Source organism: Schistocerca serialis, chromosome 2 (genome assembly GCF_023864345.2).
Source record: "Schistocerca serialis cubense isolate TAMUIC-IGC-003099 chromosome 2, iqSchSeri2.2, whole genome shotgun sequence".
NCBI classification, from domain to species: Eukaryota; Metazoa; Arthropoda; class Insecta; order Orthoptera; family Acrididae; genus Schistocerca; species Schistocerca serialis.
In genome coordinates, this window is record NC_064639.1 from 397,781,306 (window position 1) to 397,806,969 (window position 25,664).

At 39.9% G+C, this 25,664-nt stretch overlaps 1 protein-coding gene across 4 annotated transcripts in view; it reads left to right on the top strand.

Annotated features, from left to right (window-relative positions):
- LOC126457219 (endonuclease/exonuclease/phosphatase family domain-containing protein 1-like) overlaps positions 1–25,664 on the top strand; it is a 130,486-nt gene that overhangs the window by 32,810 nt on the left and 72,012 nt on the right. For all 4 annotated transcript variants that reach the window (XM_050093344.1, XM_050093342.1, XM_050093343.1 and 1 more), the window contains exon 6: positions 23,682–23,814. In XM_050093344.1, the coding sequence (XP_049949301.1) occupies positions 23,682–23,814 (133 nt within the window). The remainder of the gene's footprint in view (positions 1–23,681; positions 23,815–25,664) is intronic.

The following is a 25,664-nucleotide window of genomic DNA, read 5'->3' on the forward strand; positions in this document are numbered from 1 at the left end:
GCCCTGTGGATAGTCTACTGGTGGAGGCTGGGGTTCCCCCACTGCGGATTCGCCGCCATCGACTGCTCGCTGACTATGCTGTCCACGTGCATTGCTCGCCGGGCCATCCCAATCGTCGCCTGCTATTCCCTGCCATGGTCCTCCATCTGCCCGAACGGTGACCTAGGTCTGGGCTTTCCATAGCTGTCCGCGTCCAGTCCCTGCTGTCGGAACTGGGGTCCTTCCCTCTTCTGCCTCCCTTCCGGGTCCGTGCACCTACGCCTCCCTGGTGTTTGCCCCAGCCGTCCGTCCGTCTGGACTTGGCACAGTGACCCAAGGACTCGGTTCCGCCTGTGGCCCTCCGTCGCCGTTTTCTTGCGCTCCTCGCCTCATTTTCGGGCTGTGAGACTGTCTTCACTGATGGTTCCCTGGTTGATGGTCGCACTGGCTACGCTTTTGCTCACACTGCCCATGTTGAACAGCGCTCCTTGCCGGCTGGCTGCAGTATTTTTACTGCAGAGCTGGTGGCCATATTGCGCGCTCTTGAGCATATGCGTTCCTGCTCAGGTACGTCCATTGTCATCTGCAGTGACTCCCTGAGCAGCCTCCAGGCCATCGACCGCTGCTATACCTCTTCTCATCTGGTGTCCTCTATTCAGGAGTCTGTTTCCGCCATTGCCCGTTCTGGTCGTTCGGTGGTCTTTATTTGGACGCCAGGTCACATTGGCATCCCGGGGAACGGACGTGTCGACAGGCTGGCCAAAGGGGCGATCGAAGCCCCAGCTTTGGAAATCGGCCTCACGGCTCGCGATCAGCAGCTGGTGTTGCGCCGTAAGGTGCTTGGGATGTGGACTGCTGAGTGGCGTGGCATGACATCCCCGAATAAACTGCGGGCTGTCAAGGAGACGACCGATGTGTGGCGCTCCTCCCTGCGGGCTTCTCGCAGGGACTCTGTAATCCTGTGTCGGCTCCGCATCGGCCATACCTACCTGACGCACGGCCATCTTTTGCGTCAGGAGGATCCGCCCCTGTGTCGGTGTGGGTTCCAGCTGACGGTCGCCCACATTTTGCTGGAGTGTCCCCGACTGCGCACCCTCCGGCAGTCTTTTAATCTCCCGGGCACTTTGCCTTTGGTTTTATGTGACGATGCCTCCATGGCTGACAACGTTTTAAATTTTATCTGTGACAGTCCTTTTTATGGTTCAATTTAGGGCGGTCCTGCACCTTTCCCTTTCTGTGTCTTTTGTCCTCACGTCCCTCAATATTTGTTGCTGTTTTGGTGTGTCGTCGGATGGTTGACTCTTTCCCTTTTTTTTGTTCTTGTGGTCAGTCAACCAGTCTCCGGCCATCTTATTTTCTTCTGTTCCTTTCTGTCTGGTGTTCCTCTGTACTCTTCTTGTCTGTAGTGTTTGTTGCTGCATTTGTGTTCTTTTAGTGCCTGGGGGGCGTCTCCTCCCCCCTTTGGTTTTTACCTGCTTCGCCGATTTTCGGCTCGCCTGTTTTTGGAATGGGGGACTGATGACCTTCGCTGTTTAGTCCCCCTTAAACATCCCAACAACCACCACCACCACCACCACCACCACCACCACAAAAGAAATTTGGGAGTATGAACCCACTTACCAGTACGACGTTGCACTCCCACGGCCCTGGATACGTGCACTGATTCAGCTGGGAAGGGTGTCATAAAACTGTTGTCACCTCTCCAGAGGCAAGCAAGCCCACATCTGTTGCAGCTAGTCCTTGATATCATGAATGCTGACATCAGAGCTGGACCCACACACATTCTGTCGGAGAAAGATATGGAGATCTTGCTGGTCATGGTAATACCTCAGCACCATGCAGACGGTTCATAGAGACACATGCTGTGTCCGGACAAGCATTGTCTTGAAAAATGGCACTACAATACTATTCTAAGAATGTGAACACTTGAGGACACAGGATGTCCGTGATGTGCTGTTGTGCTGTCACATTTTCCTTGATCCCTACCAGCTGACTTGAAGCATACCTGATGCTCCCCACACCATGACACCAGTAGTAACGCTGCTGTGCCTCACCAAACCATTAGGAGGGTGAGGCATCTCCTCAGGTTGCTGTCGTACTTGCCAGTGACCGTAATCCTTGGTAGTGCAGAACTCTGATTAAGTGCTAAACACAATGTAATGCTATTCATATGCAGTCCTTGCTTCCTGATCAGAACACCACTCTAGACACAGCTGTTTGTCTGCCATTAATGGGAGCCTATGCGTGGCACAGTAATTCCCTAGTCCCGCTGCTGCTGCTGCTGCTGCTGCTGCTGCTGCTGTTGCTGGTCTCCAGCCAGTGGTGTGGGACGATACAGAATGTTGCTGGTACTCGACTCCTTGTTCTCAGATGGCAGGCACAGACGTGAAGGGGGTTACGGTGTAGTTGCTGTACAATGTGGTCATCCTCAATTGTGATAGTTAACCAGAACTTTGATATCGCGTATGCCTGTCCTCGTATTCTGATGCAGTCCAACATCAAGCCACTGTTGCATCTGAATCCCCCCTCCCCCCCCCCCAAAAAAATCTGGATAATGCACAATTCAACCAGCCAGACAACTGAAGACTCATAATGAGACCCATTTCAAACACTCTCAGGTGCTAATAATAATGCCTCACATGAGTATATAGCATCTCTGTGCCCTTCACTGTGATTGCTCATCTGACACTGTTCACGCCCCTTATACACACTATCAGTCCTGGCACTGTACTAAACACAGACAACACTTAAGCATTTTGGTGGCTGTTTACCTGTCACAGAGAACTCCAACTATAATCATTTATAAATCTTCCAGTGGTATGTGCATGCACAATATTACATTGATGTCTAACCATGTCTTCTGAGTGCTTCACTTGTTTTAGTCAGGCTATGTATTTTCAAAGCAAGCTGGACTGCTACTGAATTGAGGCATTGCATTGAGAGCAAAGATTATTGATCTTCTTATAACTTAGATTATAAAATGCAAAAAGTCGTGAATAGGTTCAATGATCATGGTGCACTTTTGCAATAAAAGAACTGTCTATATAGTGCTTAATTATCCCCATCAATGTTTTGAAGAATAGTCATCATCAGATTCAAGAAAGAAAGAAAGAAATGGGAGGTTGTGGTTATTGCTTTCTTCTCTAATCTGATGATGGCAGTCTGTTGAAACATGTAATTTACAATGGACAAATAAGGTGTGGTGTAGACCATGTGTTGTATCTCATTAAAAAAAACTTTATTGGTACTGTTTTTAGAGATATTACTGAAGATTAATTTTCAAACTGCAACTTCTGTGTGAAGCAAAAAAGTGGAACATGATGGAGAATATTCATATTTTAAAAAAAAAATAATGTTGGTTTTGCTGTCATGTAGGATGCCAATTTATTTTGAATGCATGCAACAGTGCATTGCAACACCTGACATTCTACAGTTTAGAGAAATCTCACTGTGGCGTATATGGTAGCTGGTCTTTGTATAATTAGTTTTTTTCATGGGAATAGCAGACCCTTTCAGCAAACATAAATTGCTTATGTAACATAATCCTCAAGATTTTTCTTGGTATAGTTGACTGATGATTTGTTTTTGGGTTGCTGATAGAGCACACAATATTTCAATGTCAGATCTAGTGTGCTTAAATTGTTTGAAGCTGTAATATGATGTGTACCTGCTGCTGGACTCCAGCCAGATTGAGAGGTATTATTTGTGTTGTGCCACTATTTGTAGCCAAATTGATTCCTTACCCTTGCTACTCCCTTTGACACAGATGTTGTTTTCCTGCAGCTATGAGAGCCCTTTGAGAAAGAAACATGATAGGGCTAGAGGAAAAATGTTGTCAGTTTGTTCTCCTGTAAAGTAAAGTTATTAATTGGGCATCAGCAGTTAATTTTGTTAATATTGAGTAGTAAATAAGTGTACTTCCTGTTTCAGTTGATACAACAAAAATGTCATTTTTCCAGTCGTATTGTTTATAAATAGTGAAAAGTTTGTAAGAAGGGAAAATCTTGCATGTAAGCTTCAATTTATTAACAATAAATGTGAAACAAACTTTGTCTGGATTTAATTGTTTAACTCTCATTTCATTCAAAATAATTTTTTAAGTTTGCATTTCGTCTAAAAGACCAAGTATCAGAATACGTGATGTTTACTTATGAGAGATAAAATGTTTGATTTTGATTAAGTTGTGAGGAAATTCGGTGTTATAAGTTGTGACCAGTTGGCCTAATTTGTTTATACAGGGGCCATCAGATGATAGAGGTTTACCTTTGCTTTTAAATAGGATTGATTTCTAATTACATAGTAAGTGCAGTTTTTAATCACTGTACAGGGCAATTTCATTGGTTCAGTAAATCGTAATATGAGGTGAATGGAGGAAGCCTGTGACAGATCACCAATGAGTACAATTACATAATCTTGGAGTTAAACAAGAACATTCTGTACCACCCATCAACTTTGACCAATAGGTGTAATATCAAGCCCTGACATGCTACACAGACACGGTTTCAAAATGTCAACCAAATAACATTACACGTTGCAATGGTGGAAAAATATAAACATCAAATGCAGAACACAAATGTACAAAAAGTCATAATGTGATACCAAAACACACAGTGAAAACAAAACTAACAAAAGACAGAATCAATAACATGAGTTGAACTAACAGGTTACCTTCCATTGTGAAAGTGGGTGCACTCAGCGACTGTTATTCAAAGAACTGTGACTGACGTCCAAACAACAAGGAACTAACATGCATCAAGATTAGAAAATGTTCCATTGATAATGGCTAGGCACTAGCCGAAATCTGGATTTGCATAATAAAACCTACAACAAAAAAGAAGAAGAAGAAGAAGAAGAAGAAGAAAGAAAGAGAAGGAAAAAAGATAGCCAATTGCTGCGCTCTATAATTTATTGACCTATATACACCCACCATTGATGGGCACATCAATGATTAAGAGTTGCAGTTCACTGTGACAGGTACAAAAGCCACCAAAGTAGATTAGTTTTGTTCATGTTTAATGCTGTTACCAGGCATGATAGGGCGTATATAAGGGAAGTGAACAGTATCAGATGTTTATTTATCACTTTTAAGGATGTGTAGATGCTTTGTACTTGAGTGAGAGAGTGTTATAAGGTGCCCCAGAGCTTAAAAAAGGCCTTGTTGTCGGTCTACATGTGACCAGCTGCTAGACTCTTGCAATAACCAGATTTCTGGGCATTTGGAAGTGACAGTGGCCCTTTGTTGGACTTCATGGGTACATGAGGACAAATATAGATGCTGTCAAGGTTCCAGTTAACAACATCCTTCCACCACAATAGAGGGTCACCATATTGGGTATCAAGCACATCATGACCCTTTCACATCTGCCTCTGTCTTTGAGAAATGGTAATGGACTTTCTGGAACATTCTGTATCTTTCTCTACCATTAGTTGGAGAGTATCAGTAGCACTTCTAAGGATGCACAGGGCGCATCCTATTGTGCTCAGCAATTAATTGCTGTTCTGCACTACCCCAGATGACCACCATCAGTGGGTATGGTTGCAACACGGGGGGGGGATACCATTCTTCCAATGTTTCGGAGAGACACAATGGTGTTACTCCTGGCGTTATGCTGTAGGGAGCTGGCGGGTATGACTTCAGGTCACGGCCGATAGTGACTGAGGGAACTCTGACTACACAATGATATCTCACGGACATCCTGCATGCTCAAGTGATAACTCCCATGAGACAGTATCATGGTACCATTTTTCAACTGTACCATACTTGTCGAAGCATGACATGTGCCTTTATGAATGGACTCGATGATGATCCCCACATTTGTCCCTGATAGAACATTTGTGGGACCGGCTTGCATGTCAACTCCATTCCAGTGTCAGTATCCAGGATATCAAGGATCATTTACAGCAGTTGTAGGCCAGCTTGCATTAGTAGCATTCCCAATCGAATCGGTGCATGCATCCAGCCCAGTGGGGGTGCAACATCGTACTGATAATAGGGCTAATACTGCACAGTTCATTGTAAATTTGACTCGATTTTGTAATCACCAAAATAATAATGCATGCACCCTCTACCTGAGAAGTTTCTGTCTGTCCTTTGCATTTCATAAGTACTAAACAGTCTGTCCTAATCTTGATGGAACTTAAAAATCACAATTGTTGCAGTATGATTACAGCAGCCTCTCAAGAGTAGCCACATAGAGTGAAGTGTAACTGTATTTCATGATTGGTTTGAAGTTTGAAAAACCTATGAAGCTGCAATAAATATTGAAGCCATTATCACACCCAGTTAAATAACATCGAAAAAACTGAAATCGGGGAATTATACTGGGACATATTTTCACAATATTGATTAAGTGATGACTATGCATCTGTTCAATGCAGAGAAAAAAAATAGTTTTCTGGGTAGTCAATGTTACTTCAGGCACCTGTAAAGAGCATCAAATAAAGTGAAGTGGGTGAGAAGTTAGTTGGGTATAAGTAGGCTACTTCAGGGATTTGTGAACATGGTAAAGAGCCGTGCATGTCTTGTTCATCCTGTCCAACAAGGGGTGCAAGGCTGATGTGACAGAGCAACAAGGAGGGATTGCCTCTAAGCATACAAAAATTAATTCTGTTAGAAAAGTGATGGATGTTGCAAGTATTACTACATACAGTAGCACAGGCTTCGTAAGACTAACAGACATCCCCATTCACAAGAAATGCCATTGAAAGGTAATAGCCAGCAACTTATGTTCTACAACACACCATGAGATCTGGCTGTCATGTGTATTTCCGGATGTGCATGCTGGATGGGGCTCCGCGCATGCCGAGAGGGCTGTTGTAACAACCGCAGCAGTCATCTGGCCTGTGTTGTGTTAGTGCGTGAGTGTAAACCTGAGTCCAAATGTCAATTTTTGCGCATGCACCAATAGTTCCCTGCATTCCGCTATAGTCGCTGTGATTTGTTCTTGTGACACACAGTGCTTTCATTCCTGGTTTTGTTACGTTTGTATGGGTTCCTATGTACAATATACCAAGTAACACAAGCAAACAATGAGCTTACTAAGTGCAGTTGATCTGTTCCCATGTTCCTAGTCTCATGAGCCTGGTATTTAGTGTTAATCCTCCTGAGCTCTGTATTTAACATTCTGCAGTCAGATAAAATTCTGTGGTGTTGAAGATAATACAGTGTATGTGTTATTCCTGTAGCAGTCATAATAGAATCTCGAGAACAGATTCTCATACACAGTGGTCAAGGATTGATATAGACATTTCAAGGGTAAAGCTGTGGACTACACTCAACAAGCAATGCCACAGCTACGTACATACATGCAAATCACAATTACTCAGTTCTCTGCCAAGGAAATAAAAATTCCCTCCATCAAAAGCAATAACTCCCATGGCATTCATTATAATCAAGTAAATGAATACAGTGAATACAGTTCTCTCTCTCTCTCTCTCTCTCACTCTCTCACTCACGCGCACACACACACACACACACACACACACACACACACACACACACACACACACAAAATGCTGTTAGTCACATGCGCAATATACCACAGGCTGAAATATATTATTGTCAGACCCTTTTAAAAGATATGTTTTAAGGCAGATATTAATAATTGCTGATGAGTCTATGTGCTTCCTTCTTGGTGATACTGAAAAATATTGAGCATGGAAAGAATAACAGTATACTTATCCCAAAATGAGATACTTACTCCCAATGTTTGTTTCAGAATGATCTCTGCATAGAAAATACCAGTTTTCAGTTTATGAACTGAATGGCAAAAATATTGCCAACTGGTATTTTATGTGACATGCCAAAAGCATTTAATTGGGTGGTAGCTGGTAACAGGTTTTCATCCTATCTAATTAAAAGAATATAAAGTGAAACTTTGGTCAGGAACACAAGGAATGCACACAATGAACATCTTCATTATAGCAAATGGTTACTACAGGTGTACCACAGGGATTGATATTGGGTCCACACTTGTTCTTGTTATATATAAATGAATAGCTGTTGTATGCCAGAACAGCTGGACTAGTTCTCTTTGCAGCTGATACTAATATTATAGTTAAGCCTAATGCAGAATGGAAATTACTTTTGAAATAATAACTAGTTCACTACTAATGTTCTGTCACTGATCCTAGGTAAAACATGATATATGTACTTCTGTTCTGCCCAAGGCCTGAACACCTCATTAGAAATAATGCATTAAGGCAAATCAGTGATGAAACAGTTTATTCTTAATTCTTAGGTGTTTATATTGATAAGAACCTGAAATTGAAATCACTTGTCTAAGCTCACAGCTTTTGTATTATGAATAATTTTAGATTTGTAGAATAAAAATGTCAAAAAGTTGACTTGACCAAATCAACCAATCAACCACAAATGTCATATGGAATCATATTCTGGGCGAACACTGTATTGAGGAATGAAAGTTCTTGCTGCACAGAAGCATGTAGTAAAGATAACAAATGCTGTCCGCTTCAGATTCTCTTGTAGATATCTCTTTAAACAGTTCGGCATACTGAAAGCAGCCTCACAGTACGACAACTCCCTTATGAAATTTGTTGTCGAGAATTGGTCACAGTTTGGAAGCAACATTAATGAATATAATACTAGAAAGGGAAATAACGTGCATTATCCATTGCCAAACCCTTATGTTTGTGTGGTACAGAAAGGAGTGTAAGATATTTAGCCACAAAAAGCTTTGACCATGTACACAGTAATATGGAGAATCGGAGAGGTAATAAAATGAACTTCAAAAAGAAACTAAAATTGCTGTAACTCACCAAACGAAAGCATTGGTATGTTGATAGAGACAATAAAAAACTCTCAAACACACACACAAATTTCAAGCTTTCGCAACCCGAGGTTGCTTCATCAGGAAAGAGGGAAGGAGAGGGAAAGACGAAAGGATGTGGGTTTTAAGGGAGAGGGTAAGGAGTCATTCCAATCCCGGGAGCGGAAGACTTACCTTATACACACACGCACACACACACACACACACACACATATATATATATATATATATATATATATAATAGAGGGAAACATTCCACGTGGGAAAAATATATCTAAAGAAAGATGATGAAACTTACCAAACAAAAGCGCTGGCAGGTCGATAGACACACAAACAAACACAAACATACACACAAAATTCTAGCTTTCGCAACCAATGGTTGCCTCGTCAGGAAAGAGGGAAGGAGAAGGAAAGACAAAAGGATATGGGTTTTAAGGGAGAGGGTAAGGAGTCATTCCAATCCCGGGAGCGGAAAGACTTACCTTAGGGGGAAAAAAGGACAGGTATACACTCGCACACACACACATATCCATCCACACATACACAGACACAAGCAGACATTTGTCTGCTTGTGTCTGTGTATGTGTGGATGGATATGTGTGTGTGTGCGAGTGTATACCTGTCCTTTTTTCCCCCTAAGGTAAGTCTTTCCGCTCCCGGGATTGGAATGACTCCTTACCCTCTCCCTTAAAACCCATATCCTTTTGTCTTTCCTTCTCCTTCCCTCTTTCCTGACGAGGCAACCATTGGTTGCGAAAGCTAGAATTTTGTGTGTATGTTTGTGTTTGTTTGTGTGTCTATCGACCTGCCAGCGCTTTTGTTTGGTAAGTTTCATCATCTTTCTTTTAGATATATATATATATATATATATATATATATATATATATATATATTATATATATATATGTGTGTGTGTGTGGAAAAAATCTTTCTGACTAGGTTTGACAGAATTCAGGATGGAACTACTCTTTTTGCTACTGTGCATGCTCTGAATGGTCTTTAACTATCCTTTTCCCATAACAGCATGCTCTACTATTTTCCATCTTGGTTTGGTGCCGTGATAGATAACTGAAAAAATAATAATGAAAAACCAGGCTGTAGGAATAAGGAAAAGATGGTAAGATTTTTACTTGTAATTCATGCCATAAAATATGTGATGTTCATCTTGGTTGGCTCTGTTGAAGCACCTCTCAAATGCAAAAGTGAAAAGTTGATTCTTGGAATATATTACATTGATTCTTACATACAAAAATTTCAAGTGCATTTACTTCCAATGTAAAATTACTTTCACTTCATATTTTCAGGTGCTGACCTTTCTCTGATTGTGCAATACATTATTTTCATATGCCTTCATTATTCTTCACATGAGGGACAGAAACATCAAAATGAATGTGTCTAAAGGTACAAATTTAGAATTGTGCTTGTCATTTTCATTGCTGCATAGTTGCTGCATTACTTGTTGAAGAAGTCTGTGTTTGCAAATAGCGCTTTTTTTGTAGCACACACACACGTTTGTAACTACTATTATATCAATTGCAAACAGTTCGTTCAGTGTGATCCTTTGTCATCTTTGTATGTTTGGTAGTTTCTGCTGTCTTAATGGGAGCATTTAAAGACTATGACAAGTCCGTATGGTTTTTAATGGTTCCTATTTACTTTTTTTCCTATGTTGTCAATTTGGTCCTGAGCTGGAGTACTTCATCCTTTGTGAGATGACGTCATTTAACACTTCGCATTTTATGTACACTCATTTAGTTTCACATGAGTTATTTGTGCTTTGTAAAAATATTGCATTGAACAGCTTTCATCAACAAATTTTGTTTACTGTCGGATGAGAGTAGCCCACCTTGTCTGGGCAGGGAGAGGGGGGTGGGGTGAGGGGTCAGGTTGTCTGGCTGCCATGCACATGACCCAGCAGCATTTCCCAGTAATTCTAGGGATTTTTTTCCTTGGGTGGGAGCTCTGAAACAGCATGCACACGGACTTGTGAGACCAATTAGAAGCTACTTTAATGAGAAGTAGTGGCTCCAAGGTATGGAGAACGATGTGCTGACTCCATGCTCCTCCATACTACATCCAAATGACGGCATATGCCAGAGGATGACAGGGCCGCCAGTCAGCATCAGCTTGTTTACAGAATTCCTGTTTGCTACATGCTAGAATGCACTCATGAAGATAAGTTTTGATTGATTATTACTCTTAGTACTAATAAAGCGAGACACTGGGAACACTTGAACATTCTCCAATCACAGCAAATTTTTGTGCATTTAGTGGCTACATAGAATTGGTTTTGTTCTAAGTAGTTACTATTCACTAACAATGTCCTCATTTCTTGTTATTTGTGTGCGACTTCTACTGACTTTAAAACATAAAAAATAAAAAAAGTGGAAATGCTTACACCTAGGATAATGTGTAATGTGTTATGTGTTGTCTTTTCCAAATCTGAAATTTTTCTCTCGGGGAATGTTGAAACAGACCAATAGATGAATGTGTGTCAGTTTATATTTTGAGCTAGTATTAGCTTTTCTGTTTTGCTTACTGTGTTTAAATTTTGTGAATTGCAGTCAGCGTGCCACAGATCGTAGTCAGCAATTGGTAACTTCCAATATGCATTAAAGCTACACAGAGTGGTTGTAAAAATACTAAACTACACAATGGACAGTAACAACCTGAAAATTTATCTCATTGTGTTTGAATTCTTGGTATCATCTAGGTAGATTGTCGCCTCCCCAATCAGTTAACTCCACTAATGACATGTACAGTTATCATTCATCGATACCTAGTTTTTTAACATGAATGACACTATAATTATCCAAGAGCATTGCATTTTCTGTATGCTTGCACCCATTACATTGGCATGATGACGTATCACTCCTTTGTAAATGTTTTTCTTGATTATACGTTTCCTGAAACTTGTCGTGGGTATGTGTTCATATCTATAAAACAATAAACTCAAACATTTGGTTGAATACTACTTCAATTTTGTTTTCGTTTAATGTCCATCTTTTCAGTTAGTTTGCATTTTACCATTACTTCCTAATGTACTGATAATCATTTCTGAACACTGACTTTGTTTAAAATAGGTCACAACCTGAATAAAGCTGACTCCTAAGTTAGGATTTTGGGGCTAGTGACCTTTGTGGCATGAGGCAAGTCATTTTAAGTTTCAGTATACAATCGACTGCTGAATTGCGTAGCCAGTCCATTTGACATACTATCATCTATTAATGTGAAGTTGTTGGGAGTTTAATGAAGGCTAGGGATTGTTCTGTCTGTCATTTGCATTTCATAAGTACTAAACAGTCTGTTCTAAAACTTGATGGTAAGTTAACAATCACAGTTGCTGCTGTATAATTACAGCAGCCTCTCAAGAATAGCCACATAGAGCTAAGTGAAACTGAATTTCATGATGGGTTTGAATTCTGAAAAACCTATGAAGCTGCAATAAGCATTGAAACCATTATCACACCCAGTTAAATAACACCGAAAAAACTGAAATTCAGGAAATTATACTGGGACATATTTTCACAATATTGATTAAGTGATGACTAAGCATATGTTCAATGCAGAGAAAAAATATAGTTTTCTGGGTAGTCAGTATTACTTCAGGCACCTGTAAATGGCATGAAACAGAGTGAAATGGGTGAGAAGTTAGTTGGGTAATGTAGGCTAGTTCAGGGATTTGTAGACATGGTAAAGAGCTGTGCATGTCTCTTTCATCATGTGCAACAAGGGGTCAAGGCTGATGTGTCAGAGCAACAAGGAGGGATTTCCTCTAAGCCTGCCAAAATTAATTCTGTTAAAAAAAGTGGTGGATGTTGCAAGTATTACTACATACTGTTGTACAGGCTTGCTAAGAGTAAGAGGCATCCCCATTCATGAGAAATGCCATTGAAAGGTAATAGTAATATTTCTGGACAGGTGGCACAAGTTTCTGATTGTGGCTGAAGATTACTTGACTACGAGGCACAAACTGCTGCAGTACTTCACAGCTGGTTGTTACTGACCCATTTCCAAGGGAACATGAACAAATGTGATTTGCTTCATGATTGTTTGGAAGAAAGTTGCCCACAAAGCAGCATTTCTCATTTCTGTCTATGAAGTTATCAACTTACAATAGGCTGTGAATGAACAAAAATAAACCTTAACTGGTTAGAAATGTATCTGGTCATGTGAATAATATTGCTGCCTATGTGTGAATGGTGTGTGATTTTGTGTTAATTGTAAGCCTCAGGCTGTGCATGTTGAAAGAGGCTCTTGGCTAAAATGACAGGTTCATTAATTCAGAATGGACACATTTCACTCCTGGACAGCTTCATTTTTAGTTTTCTATTATGTTAATAAGGACCATGATATTATGAGCCCTGTCATCCAACTTGACAATTCTCTTGACTGAGCTGAGCATGTACAGCTTTTCATGACAAAAATTAATTAACAGTGACACAGATGGATTGCCCTCAAAGTCCCTGAATTTAGACACGAAAGCAATTGTATGGAATCGTCTGAAAAAAAGGCAGAAATCTGGAATGACATCCATATGTCCAACACGAGATGGCAGTTGTTGGAAATAAGTTTTTGCTATATCCAGAAAATGGTACAGAAAATTACTATTGCCACAAAACTTGTGCAACTCTTTCAGTCTGTTAAGATAAAAGTAAACTTATTTTTGGTTATAATATTTGCACCACATTAAATTTAAAAGAGAAAAAAATGTAGACAGTATTAGCATGATTTTTAAATAAAATTTAGTAATTCATCTCAGTATTGCAGAATTCTAGACTTAAATTCTGCATAACATTTTACTTGTACTTAATGACCACACTGTGAAATGCTAAAAACATGTGGGAATCCACTACTAAATAACCTGACACTTACTTTTATGCAGAATTTTATTTCATATGACACAAAAAGGCTGAGCCACTTTGGTAACAAATTACAGGTAATATACCCTTACTATGTATGCTACAACTGCTTTTCTCCTGATAACATCCTATGTTGCTGCACCTTGGTACTGCCAGTGATTCATGATCCTTATTTTGTCTTTTTTTCCCGCAGCACACTTACTAAGTGGCACTCTTTTATTCTTTTCTTACTGCCTTCTGTAGAATAATTCGTGGCAGGTTCATGTATTGGGATTGTGCAGTGGTGGATGTGATAAAAATTAACTGTGATAGTCATAATCGTTAGCCTTCTTGGGTTAATTTTCTAAGGATTGTGGTTGTAAGATGCTTTCATGTAGCTTTATTTGTTTGTCATCTGTGATTCGTGCAAGCATTTAAGAATTTTCCATTTTGATCTCACTTGCTAACTTTTCAGCTTTCAGTTTCATATGAAATACTTTTGTACATTTTATTCAACACCAAGTAACTTCACTTATTCCCTTTAACTTGTATTAAGAAAAAATAATGTGGCAGATCTCACTCAGTTTGTCTCACGAACCATCCACAATCTTGCACAGATACTTCATGCACGATTTGATTACAGATGGTGCCTTATGTAGGGAAGGCTGTGAAATTCACAACCACAATATTAGACATAAAAACAATTTCCATATAGTCTATGTATTATTGCAATATATTTCATTGGGTCTAGTAAATCGTACATGTACAGTATAGCACATTAAATATAGGGCACTGTCTGGGGTCCAGAATAAAATTAATATTCTGGTACAAAAGTCTGTATCAAGTTGCCAGCAGACAGCAATGGAAATCCCCAGATCTAAAAGTAATTTTTATAAAAATTGGTGTGCTTAATTTGGCACTAGACTTGATTTTTTGTTAGTATACTATACAGAAATTGCCTGCAGTGGCTGCTTCTGCCTGTTAACTCTTTCCACATCTCTTAATGCTGCCCTTCAAGATAAAATTTACTTGTGAGAGTGAGTGAACGTATGAATAAACTGTGCATCATCAAGCCCAATGCACTGCAGTGCTGATTGTGATAGTTTGTAGTTATATATGAAGTAAAACTATCAACAATATGAAAACATAAAAAAAATCTGCTCACCAAGCGGCAATTGGAGACACAAATATAAAAGGTATTACGTATGCAAGAATTCGGAGCCAGTGGTTCCTTCTTCTTCCAGACGGGTTGAAGGGGAAGGAAGAGGGGTGAAGGAAAAGAACTGGCGAGGTTTATCACTAATCCTTTTCCTTCACCTCTCTTCCATCCCTTCTGACGGAAGTAGGAGCCACTGGTTGCGAAATCTTGCATGCATAATACCTTTTATATGTGTTTCCTCCTGCCACTGCTAAGTGAGTAGATTTTTTTATCTATTCAATTACACTGTATTTTCAAGAATTGCTAATTTTTGTTAACAATATGAAAATGGTAGATTGCTTTTCACCATACAGAGCAGCTGTTGACTCACATACCAAATACCAGACTGTTAAAATTGTAGCCTTGGGACACACACACACACACACACACACACACACACACACACACACACACACACGACTTCTGACTATGGCTGTTTGCGCCTGACTGTGGGCTACACATGCAACTGTAATGAACAGCAGTTCGGAATGGGTTGGTGGGGGTAAGGAGGCAGAATGGGTTGTGGAGGGGAGGAAAAGTGGGGTGAGGATGCTGTTTTGGGAGTGAGCAGGGATGTGGTGGCGTCAGGATAGGGCTGCTAGTGCGGAGTTGGGAGGCTGTACTAGGGGAGGGAGAATGGGAGAGGGTAGAGGAGAGATGTAGAGAAGGGGAAAAAAACTATAGTGTGTGCATTGGAGGAGTAAAAGGCGTGTGTATTACTGGAGTGGGAACAGGGAAGAAGCTGGAGAACAGGGGCTAGTGAAGGTTGAGGTGGGAGGGGGCAGGGGGATAAGAGAATGTTAGATGTGTTGTAGGGAGAGGTCTTACTTGCACAGTTCAGGATGAATAGTATTGTTAGGAATGATCTAGATAGCACAGGCTGTTAAGCAGTCACTGAAGTGAACCACATAGTGTTGGGCAGCAAGTTCAGAAACTGAATGGTCCAGAGGGACCTAAACCTTTGCTAGCCCTGATCCTCCAACCTCTGCCCTACTTCCACTACAGCACAATACACCTATTCCACCAATGTACCTACTAGTCTTATACCCTTCTCTATGTATCTCATCTCCCCTTCCCCAACACAGCCTTCTGACTCTGCACCTAGCAGCCCTGTCCTTCCCCCATGTCCTTGCTTGCTACCATGACAGCACATCTTCCCCCACCTCTATCTTGCAGGATTTCTAGTTGGTGTGATGAATAGCTGCTTGCTGTAAATTTAGTTTATATAAGTTGATGTGGATGAGTAGAAAAACAATCCTGTAACATTTGCATAATAGTGTGCTGCTTGGCACAGTAACATCAATTAAATATCTGGGCGTGACATTGCAAAGCGATATGAAATGGAATGAATATGTCAGTTAGGTAGTAGGGAAAGAAAATGCTCCACTTCATTTTATGGGAATTTTGGGAAAGTCTAGCTCATTTTATTGTTAGAATTTAGGGAAAGTGTAGCTCATCTATAAAGGAGATGACGATAGAATGCTAGTGTGAACCAATCTCAAGTATCGCTCTTGTGTTTGGGATCCACACCAGATCACAGTAAACAAAGACATTGGAACAGTTCAGAAGTGTGCTGCTAGATTTGTTATCAGAGGTTTGACCAGCATGCAGGTATTACGGAAATGTTTTGTGAACTCAAATGTGTAGGCTGGAGAGAGAAAAAATGCTGTTTTCATGATGCACTATTGCAGAAATTTTTAGAACCAGCATCTAAAGCCAACTCCAGATCAATTCTGATGCCACCAACATACATTTTGCATAAGGATCATGAAGATAAGAGAAATTGGGAATCATATGGAGGATACAGATAGTCATTTTTCCCTTGTTCTGTTTGCGAGTGGTACAGGAAAGGAAATGAAGAGAGATGGTAGTGCTCCTGTGTGAGAAGAGTGTCGCCACAAGTCAAGGCATAAGAGTCCAGCACTCTACCTGACGCCGACTCTAGACATTGGGCACTGTGGGGTGTTATACTCAAAGATCTTGTAGGATGCACAGCATGACATTAGCACGTGGGAGGAGATGACTGCCAGCTCCCACAGTTTAAAGCCCAGCTTGAAGAGGTCTCTTGTGGATTATGGGGACCATTTTCCCTCCCATTTCAACATGACCAATGTAAAAAACACTTTCTTGGCACCAGGATGCAAGTTGAGGATGGCATGCTGGATGGATGGTGTGTTGTATTGCGTCGCCTTCTCATTGTGGCATCAGTCAAGCCGAAGGTGGTGACAGACTATCTGGATATTGACTGTGTGGGCTTGGCTGCCTTTGACTACGACAGTGTCTGGCTTGTGGAGTCCTGTTATATAAAGTTGGGTCTCCACTGAGACATCGAAGCCTCTTTACGTCAGTCCACGTGTGAGATATAGGGTATGTGGCACCATACAGTGGCATGTGTGTAGATGCATGTGTACCCTGATTTCCCTACCTCCCCCTCCCCATGCTGCTTCTCTGCTCCTACCACCAACCGCAGACTGCTGTTCACGTCAGATGTGTGCGCTGCTTGCAGTCAGGCTTGAGTGGCTGTAGGCGTAGCCATGTGTGTGCGTGCGCATGTGTGTGTGAGCACATGCGCATGTGTGCGTGAATGTGTGCACGTGCTTCTGTTTCTGAAAAAAGACTTCTTTGTTTGAAAGCTAAAAGTTTATCAGTCTTTACATTGTGTGTGTCTGTGACTCAATGCCTCCTCTGTGTGATGAGTAGAATCTATCCTTTTCATATTGTTGTTGTTCCATCCTGGAGTTTCCATTGCTTGATTAACTATCAATCCGAGATGTCAAGCTTCAGTAGTATAATACTTCTATCATTAGCTTTTGGTAAAAATATTTGACTAAAGTTCGCTGAGTTCCATCCTGGAGCTGTGAATGTGAGTAGTATAGAACAAATGTGGGGATATGAAATGGCATGATCACATAGGCTCTGTCTTGGGTAAACCATGTAGCAGACTTTGGTTCTTTGGTAGGATACAGGAAAACTCAAACATCCTACAAACCAGAAACATTACTAAAATATGTGGGATTCATACCATATGTGACTCACAGGAAATATTGACTTATTCATAAAAGGGCAGCACAAATGATAACATGTTTATTTGACTCATAGGAGAACATCATGGAAATGGTGAAACACCTGCACTGGCAGACACTTGAAAATAGATATCAGCTATCCTGAAAAAGCAGAGTCCCAAACTAGTGTTCAGTGAGGAATTGAAGAATATACTGCAGCACTCTACATACTGCTCCCACAGTGACTCTGTGTTCAAAATTATAGAAATTACAGTGTGCACAAAACCATTTAAGTAGTCATTCTCCCTGTGATCTACACATGAATAGTTCAAGATAAACCCTAATAAATGTTACAGTAGAGAGTACCGTCTGCCATGCAGTCTACATCTACAAACATACATACTCCACAAGCCACCAATACAATACATGTTGGAGGGTGCCCTGTATCATTACTAGTAATTTCCTTCTCTCTTCCACTTGCAAATAGAGGGAGGCAAAAATGACTGTCTCTATGCCTCTGTATGAGCCTTAATTTCTTGTCTCTTATCTTTTGTGGTCTTTAAGTGAATTGTATGTTGGTGGCAGTAGAGTTGCTCTGCAGTCTGCTTCAAATGCGGTTCTCTAATTTTCTCAATAATGTTTCTTGAAAAGAACATTGTCTTCCCTCCAGGGAAGTTCCTGAAGCATCTCTGTAATATGTGTTCGTTGTTTGAACCTACTGGTAACAAATTTAGCAGCCCGCCTCTGAATTGCTTCAATATCTTTCTTTAATCCAATCTGGTGTGGGTCCGAAACACTCGAGCAGTATTCAAGAACTGGTCACACTAGTGTCCTATATACTGTCTTCTTCACAGATGAATCGCACTTCCCCAAAATTCTCCCAATAAACCAAAGTCAACCATTCTCCTTCCCTACCATAATCCTCATGTTCTTGTAACATAACACTCTGATTTTTAAAGGTCATGATTGTGTCAAACAGGACACTACTATTGCTGTATACAAACATTTTAGGTATGTTTTTCCTACTTGTCTACATTAACTTACATTTTTCTACATTTACAACTAGCTCCCATTCATCACACCAACTAGAAATTTTGTCTAAGACATTGTGTATTCTCCTACCGTCATACAACTTGGACATCTTGCCACACACCACAACTTCATCAGCAAACAGTAGCAGGCTGCTGCCCACCCTGTCCACTAGATCATTTATGTATATAGAAAATAATGACAGTACCATTAAGCATCCCTGGGACACTCCTGATGATACAATGGTCTCTGATGAACTTTCGCTGTCAAGGATAACCTACTGGGTTCTATTACTTAAGAAGTCTTAGAGCCACTCACATATCTGGAAACATATTCCATATGCTTGTATCTTCATTAACTGTTTGCAGTGAGACACAATGTCAAATGCTTTCTGTAAATCTAGAAATGTGGAACCTGTCAGTTGCCCTTCATCCATAGTCTGCAGTACATCATGTGAGAAAGGGCGAGCTGAGTTTTGCATGAGCAATGTTTTCTAAACTGTGCTGATTTGTGGACATAAGCTTTTTGTTGAACAGAGATTATGTTCAAGAATTGTGCAGCAAACATATGTTAAGGATATTGATTTGTAATTTTGCAGGTCCATTGTTTTACCCTTCTTATATACAGGAGTCACTGTTTTTTTCCAGCTGCTTGGGATTTTGTGCTGGGTCAGATATTTACGATAAATACTAGACAAGTAAGGGACCAGTGCTGTAGAGTACTCTTTGTAAAACTGAATTGGGATTCCATGCGGACCTAGCGATTTACTTGTTTTCAACTCTTTTAGTTGTTGCTTTATGTGAGGTATGCTTAATGCTATATTGTCCATACAGGACTCTGAGTGATGGTCAAATGATAGTATAGTTGTAAAATTCTCCTGCATGAACAATTTCTTAAATGCGAAATTTAAAAGTTATCCTTTTGTTTTGCTAGTTTCTGCTGCCACGCGAGACCAGCCAACAAGTGACTTAATGAAAGCCTTCGACCCACTTAGCATTTTTACATAGGACCAGAATTTCCTCAGATTGTTTACCAGGTCTGGTCTGATTGTGATAGTTCCATGCTTTGTGCGTTGATCTTTTTACAGACACACAAATCTCCCCTAACTTTTGTCTGTCATTTGCATGCTCTGTTTTGAACTGAAAGTGCAAGGGCCTTTACTTCCTGAGTATTTTACGAATTTTGTCGTTAAAGAGAGGCAGATATTTTCCATCCCTAATCCTCTCACTAGGCATGTACCTGTCCAGAGAATGATTTACAATCTGTTTAAACTTCGCTCATAATTCCTCTACGTTCATAATATTGGAACTAAATTACATCAGTTCATTGTCTAAGTCAACAATGTAGGAAAAGATAGATTGCTACTTACTGTAAAGAAGACGCATCAAGTAGCAGACAGGCACAATTGAAAGACACTCACATATAGCTTTTGGCTACAGCCTTCATCAAACAATGACTTATGTGCTCTTTCTAGGAGAAAAGCACTCCTAGCCCTCTTGACTGATTTATTAACTTTCATTACCATAGTCACTATGATATAATCAGTAATCTCTATGTCTATATTGCTGGTGTCGATAAGATCTGGCCTGTTTGTAGCTATAAGGCCTAAGATATGTCTTTGGATGTGGGTTGCCGAACTAGTCGCTCAAAACAGTTTTTGGAAAACATGTTAAAAAGTACTTCACAAGACTGTCTGTCTGTACCCACCTGCAATGAATCCATAGATGCCTCATCTACACTCGGTAGTTAAAGTCGCCTCCAAGTAGTATTATGTGATCTGGATGTTTAGGCACTACTGGCCATAGACTTTCTTTGAACGACTCTAGAACTGTTACAGTGGAAATGGGTGCCTTGTAAAAACACTCAGAATTTAACTTAGTTTCAACCTCAGCAGAGAAAACATTTTTGTCAATTGCGCTGAACACTACCCCTCCTGTGATGTATAACCTGTCTTTCCAGTATGCATTCCATGACTCGCTAAATACCTCAGCTTTCTACTTTGTATTTCAGCCAGTTCTCAGTCGCAAGAATAATTTGAGCACAAGAACTTTCCTGGTGGAGGGGGGCAAATTTGGTAGCTTTGTTATGAATACTTCAGCAATTTACTGATAAAATTTTGAGAGTCGCAGTGTCCTTATTCTGAATGCAGTCTGATTTCACTAGTTGCTGGCAAGTGTTCATCAGAGTACCTGAAGCTACCTCCTAGCCTAAAAAAGACATCCATGTTCACTCCATAAGTACTTAACTACCTGAGCAGGTGCTTTCTGTGTCTGGTGCACACCTGACCTATTGAAGGGAGTCCTACAGTTCCCCACCTGATAATGCAGGTCCAGAAATCTGCTCCCAAGCCTGGTAGAGTCGATGAAGGCTTTGGTTGAGACTCTCCACTCAGCTCCAAACCAAAGGACCTCAGTCAACTCTGAGAGCAAAGCTGCAAATTGTGAGCTGTGCTTGCACTCCATGTGCAAGGCCAGCAGCCTTCACTACCTCCACCAGCCACCTGTACACAAACTGAGGCTGTCCTCAAAGCCCATGTGATAAGTGTTTTTGGTGCTGATGTGAGCCACAACTCAGAGACTCCTGCACCCTGCTTGCCTGATAGCTGCAGGCAAGGCCACCTTCACATCTTGGATGTGGTCCCCTGGCAGACATACTGAATCCACATTGGCTTTCTTTCCAGCCCTGAACACTATCTTCCTAAGGGGCTCCATAATGCACCCAACGTTGCAGCTCCTGATAGCTAGGAAGCACTTGCTCACGTGTGCCTCCTCAGACCCTGCTTAAGGAATGGCCACCTGTTCAGTCACAGGGTGAATAGGCGAGACCAGAATGCCAGCCTCCACATTGACCATCTGCCTCAAGTGACAAAAATGCAATACCAACTAACACCACTACATCCCAAGGCAGCAGCCTGAAGGCACCTACCCATAGCCAAAAGAGCATTCAGCTGTTCACAACCTGCAGCCATTTCCTTCTTTGTTCGCACATAGCATGCACACATACTACCCATCCTAACAAGACTAAATAAAGAAGTAAACTATAAAACTATTCCTCAGTGGTTTGCTCAGCAAGAATGTAGAATATATATCTACATGTTGGCTGTTTTTCATCATGGAACTTCGGAGGCAGTCACTGGAAGAATGGTATGATGTATTACTTACAAGGTCTTAATTATATGGTGCGTAGTGGTGACAGTCGTATGTAGTGGGCCTGAAGTCAACATTAGATTATGAGCATAGAATTTTGCTTGCTATGAGCTAAGCAAATGATGTAAACTAGGTGAAAAAATAATTTGCCAAAACTGCGACAATTAAAAGAATTTCTTATTGGCAATGTAAATGTTTCAAATAATTTTCTATGTTTATTTCTGTTTTCCCCAGCAAGAAAATAATTTTTCCTTACTATATGATTTGCTCTCTGACTGTTTGTATCTTGTGGTTGTCATCATGTTATAAATTATTAGTTGCTTTGTCCACTATTGAAAGAAAATTACCTCACTGATACATCACTGATTACTTAACATTAATTCCCATGATTTCTCACAGAAGTCTAACATAATTTGATCTTTTTCCCAATTTTAATGATCTATTTATTATAAAATGAAATATTAAAATGACACATATTTCCTTTATATTACTTTTGTAACATAGATTTCTAGAAGCAGGGCATATTTGTTCCTGTGATCTGTGATTTTGATTACACGCAGCCTTGTATGTCTAGGTAGAAATGAATTATAGGTGAACATGTTGGGCATACTGCAGTGTCATCCCGGGCTAGATCTTTGTGAGTGTGATTTTTATTGTGATTGTTATATCCATCTGATGCACAAATTTCTGTTAGTACTGTATCGTCATAGCCATATTGTGAGATGTTAAAAACATAAAGAAAACCACTACTAAATATGCAGTGTTTTTATTTCACATAACCAAAAGAAAAATCAGGTTAAGCTACTTCGCTAATGAACCTGTACCAAAAAAATGAGGTTTAGGATTTTGCTTCGGCAGCAGGTGAGCTATGTTTTTACATGCTTTGTGAACAAATGGTACAATATAAATCAGATGTAAGTGATTAAGACACTCTAACCTTGAAATGAACCACCATATCATTGTGATTTAATGTAAGTTGATATGTAATGTACTGTTGCTCACATACAATTGAATAACTTTGTACCCACTCAAATTCTTTTTCTTACTGAGACTAGTGGACCAGAAATGTTTATAACTAACTATAATTAGTGTACTTACAATATCATTCTTTGCTTTAGAAACATATTTGTCACCTATATAACACAATCTTTTTCTCTTCTGTTGCAACTTATTAAAAGAACATTATTAGCTAACATACACCATATGTGAATAGGCAAAAAACATAACATTTTAGCAACAAATTCCGTGTTTCTTATAGCGATCCCCTCCCCCACCCTTCCATAGTCTTCCCTCGCTCCATTTCAGGGGTAGTAATCACTATGTAAAAATGTGTTGAGAAAAACACTGTACACAGTCAGAAAGAAATAGAAAAAGTTTTTACATATTGTTGAAATACCTTTACAGTGTTTTTGACCATCCAGATATCACAGATCGTTAGTTAAGGATAGGTTTTATTGTCTAATAATAGTCATGAGAAAAGACTGTAAAATCTTCAGTCCATCAATAGTATAAATTTGAGAGCATGGTGGCTTGTTGTTTATGTTATCTGCAGAAGTGAGCTGCTGCAGACAAATATCTAGTGAAGTGCAAAATAAATGATTGAATTGTGTATGGAGCTATTTTTCATTGACTTTAATGACTTTTAATTTGTTAATAGAAACCTTTTTGAAAATATAAATTAATAATCCTTATTTTAGGTGAAAGGGATATCACACTTAAGACTTGGAGCCATACGTTCACAGATAACAATGAACCTGCCAGAAAATTTGCCAGTAAGAAATGGTTACGTGCCACACATGATACCGGAGAATTCCACTTCATCTCTTGAAGGTATGGTAATAAACTAATTTGAATATACTGTTCAGTGGAATAGATTGGGTAAATGGAGAGGCAAAGGACAGGTGTTCAGCAGATAAGAAGTGAGAAAATGCTGCATATTGCACTAAAGAGCAAAATTAAGTGCATAGTTGGAGAGGGAAAAGAGGAGAAATTAAATCATTGTTAAAATGTAGTGATAGAGGCTTACGTGGTTAGGCTGGTCAAAGAGTTTTAACATGTAATGTTTCACTATATCTATATTTAGTGTACATCTCTTAAATCAATGTGAAATGTATAATAGAGAGTATTTTTTATTGTATTGTGTTTTTGTGCCCTTCTGTTTGTTGTTGGAGCTTGGGAAAAATGACTGTTTGTAAGCCTCTGTGTGAGCTTTTATTTACCTACTTGCACGATCTCTGCAGGATAAATACATAGAATGTTGAAAATTGCTTATAGTTTCTGTTCTTAAAGATACTTCCTGAAGTTTTCCAAGCATAGTGTAATGGTATGTGTGGTGTATTTCTTAGTGTGTCCACCAGTTAATATTTTTTAACATTTCTTTCACTTTCTCCCAACAGTTGAACAAGCGTATGACCAATCACTGCTTTTCCTTGTGTACAATCAGTATCTTCTGTTCATTGAGCCTGATATGGGTCCATTCATTTAATCAGTATTAAAGTCTGGGCTGTACAAATGTTTCGCATCTGATATACCTTGTAGATGAACTGCTGTTTCCCAATATCCTACCAATGGATCGTAGCTGGCCATTTGTTTCATAGACATTGAGCTTATGATGTCATTCCTCTTCATATATTTAGACAACACTACTTCCAAATATTTGTATGCCATGACTAACTCTGGTTCTGATTCATTAATCCTATAGTCAAAGGGTGCCATTCGTTTACAATGCTTAAAGGGCACAACTTTGCATTTCTATACATTAAAAGCTAGTTTGCAGGTTTTGCACCATGTTGTTATTTTACTGGGATTTAACTGGAAGTAACTGCAAATTTTATCAGACAGAATTTACTCTTAGATAACAGCATCATCTGTGAAAAGCCTGAGGTTACAACTAAGACTATGTAGTTAGTCATGAATTGCAGTAGTCGTATTAACATCTGCAGCACTTCATATTTTGTTTCAGTGTCTGTAAAAGACAGTCCATCCCGGATAACATGCTGCATCCTGCCTAATTAGGACATTTTTGATCCAGTTGCAAACCTGTTTAGCTATCCCGTAGGAACAAATTTTCTGTAGAAGGCATTGTTGTGGTACTGAATCATATGAGGATGTCATATGTGAGAAAGTATGAGTTTTTAGTTTTGCATGATTCGTCTATTTTGGGATCTGTGCTAATCCCCATGGAGAGTATTACTTTCTCACAGGTAAGTCATGGTGTTGGAACTGAGAATGTGTTTCAGTAATCTGCCACAACAATGTCTGAATGTTGTAGGGTAATAGTTCTGTCGATCAGCTCTACTAGACTTTGTATGGCCCTTCTGAGTTTTAGAAACGTAAGCTCCTTTTCAAAACCACTGGTGCTGTTTAATGTCCCATGGCAGTGGTACAGCTATTGAATGACAACATTCCTTGTCTTGAAGGAGGATTTAAAGACAGAATTAAGTGGTTCAGCTTTTGTGTTGCTATGTTTTATTTCAGTTCCTGTCTCATCCACAAGGTTTGTACACTGATTTTTGTGCCAGCAACAGCATTATCATATGACATAAATTACTTAGGATTTCTACAATTTTATTGTTTCATTTGAACCTATTGTGCTGTTTGTGTTATTTGTAAGATGTTCTTTCCTATTGTCTGTCTCCCAGGGGATCTCTGCCATCTTTATCATGCTTGGTTCTTATTTT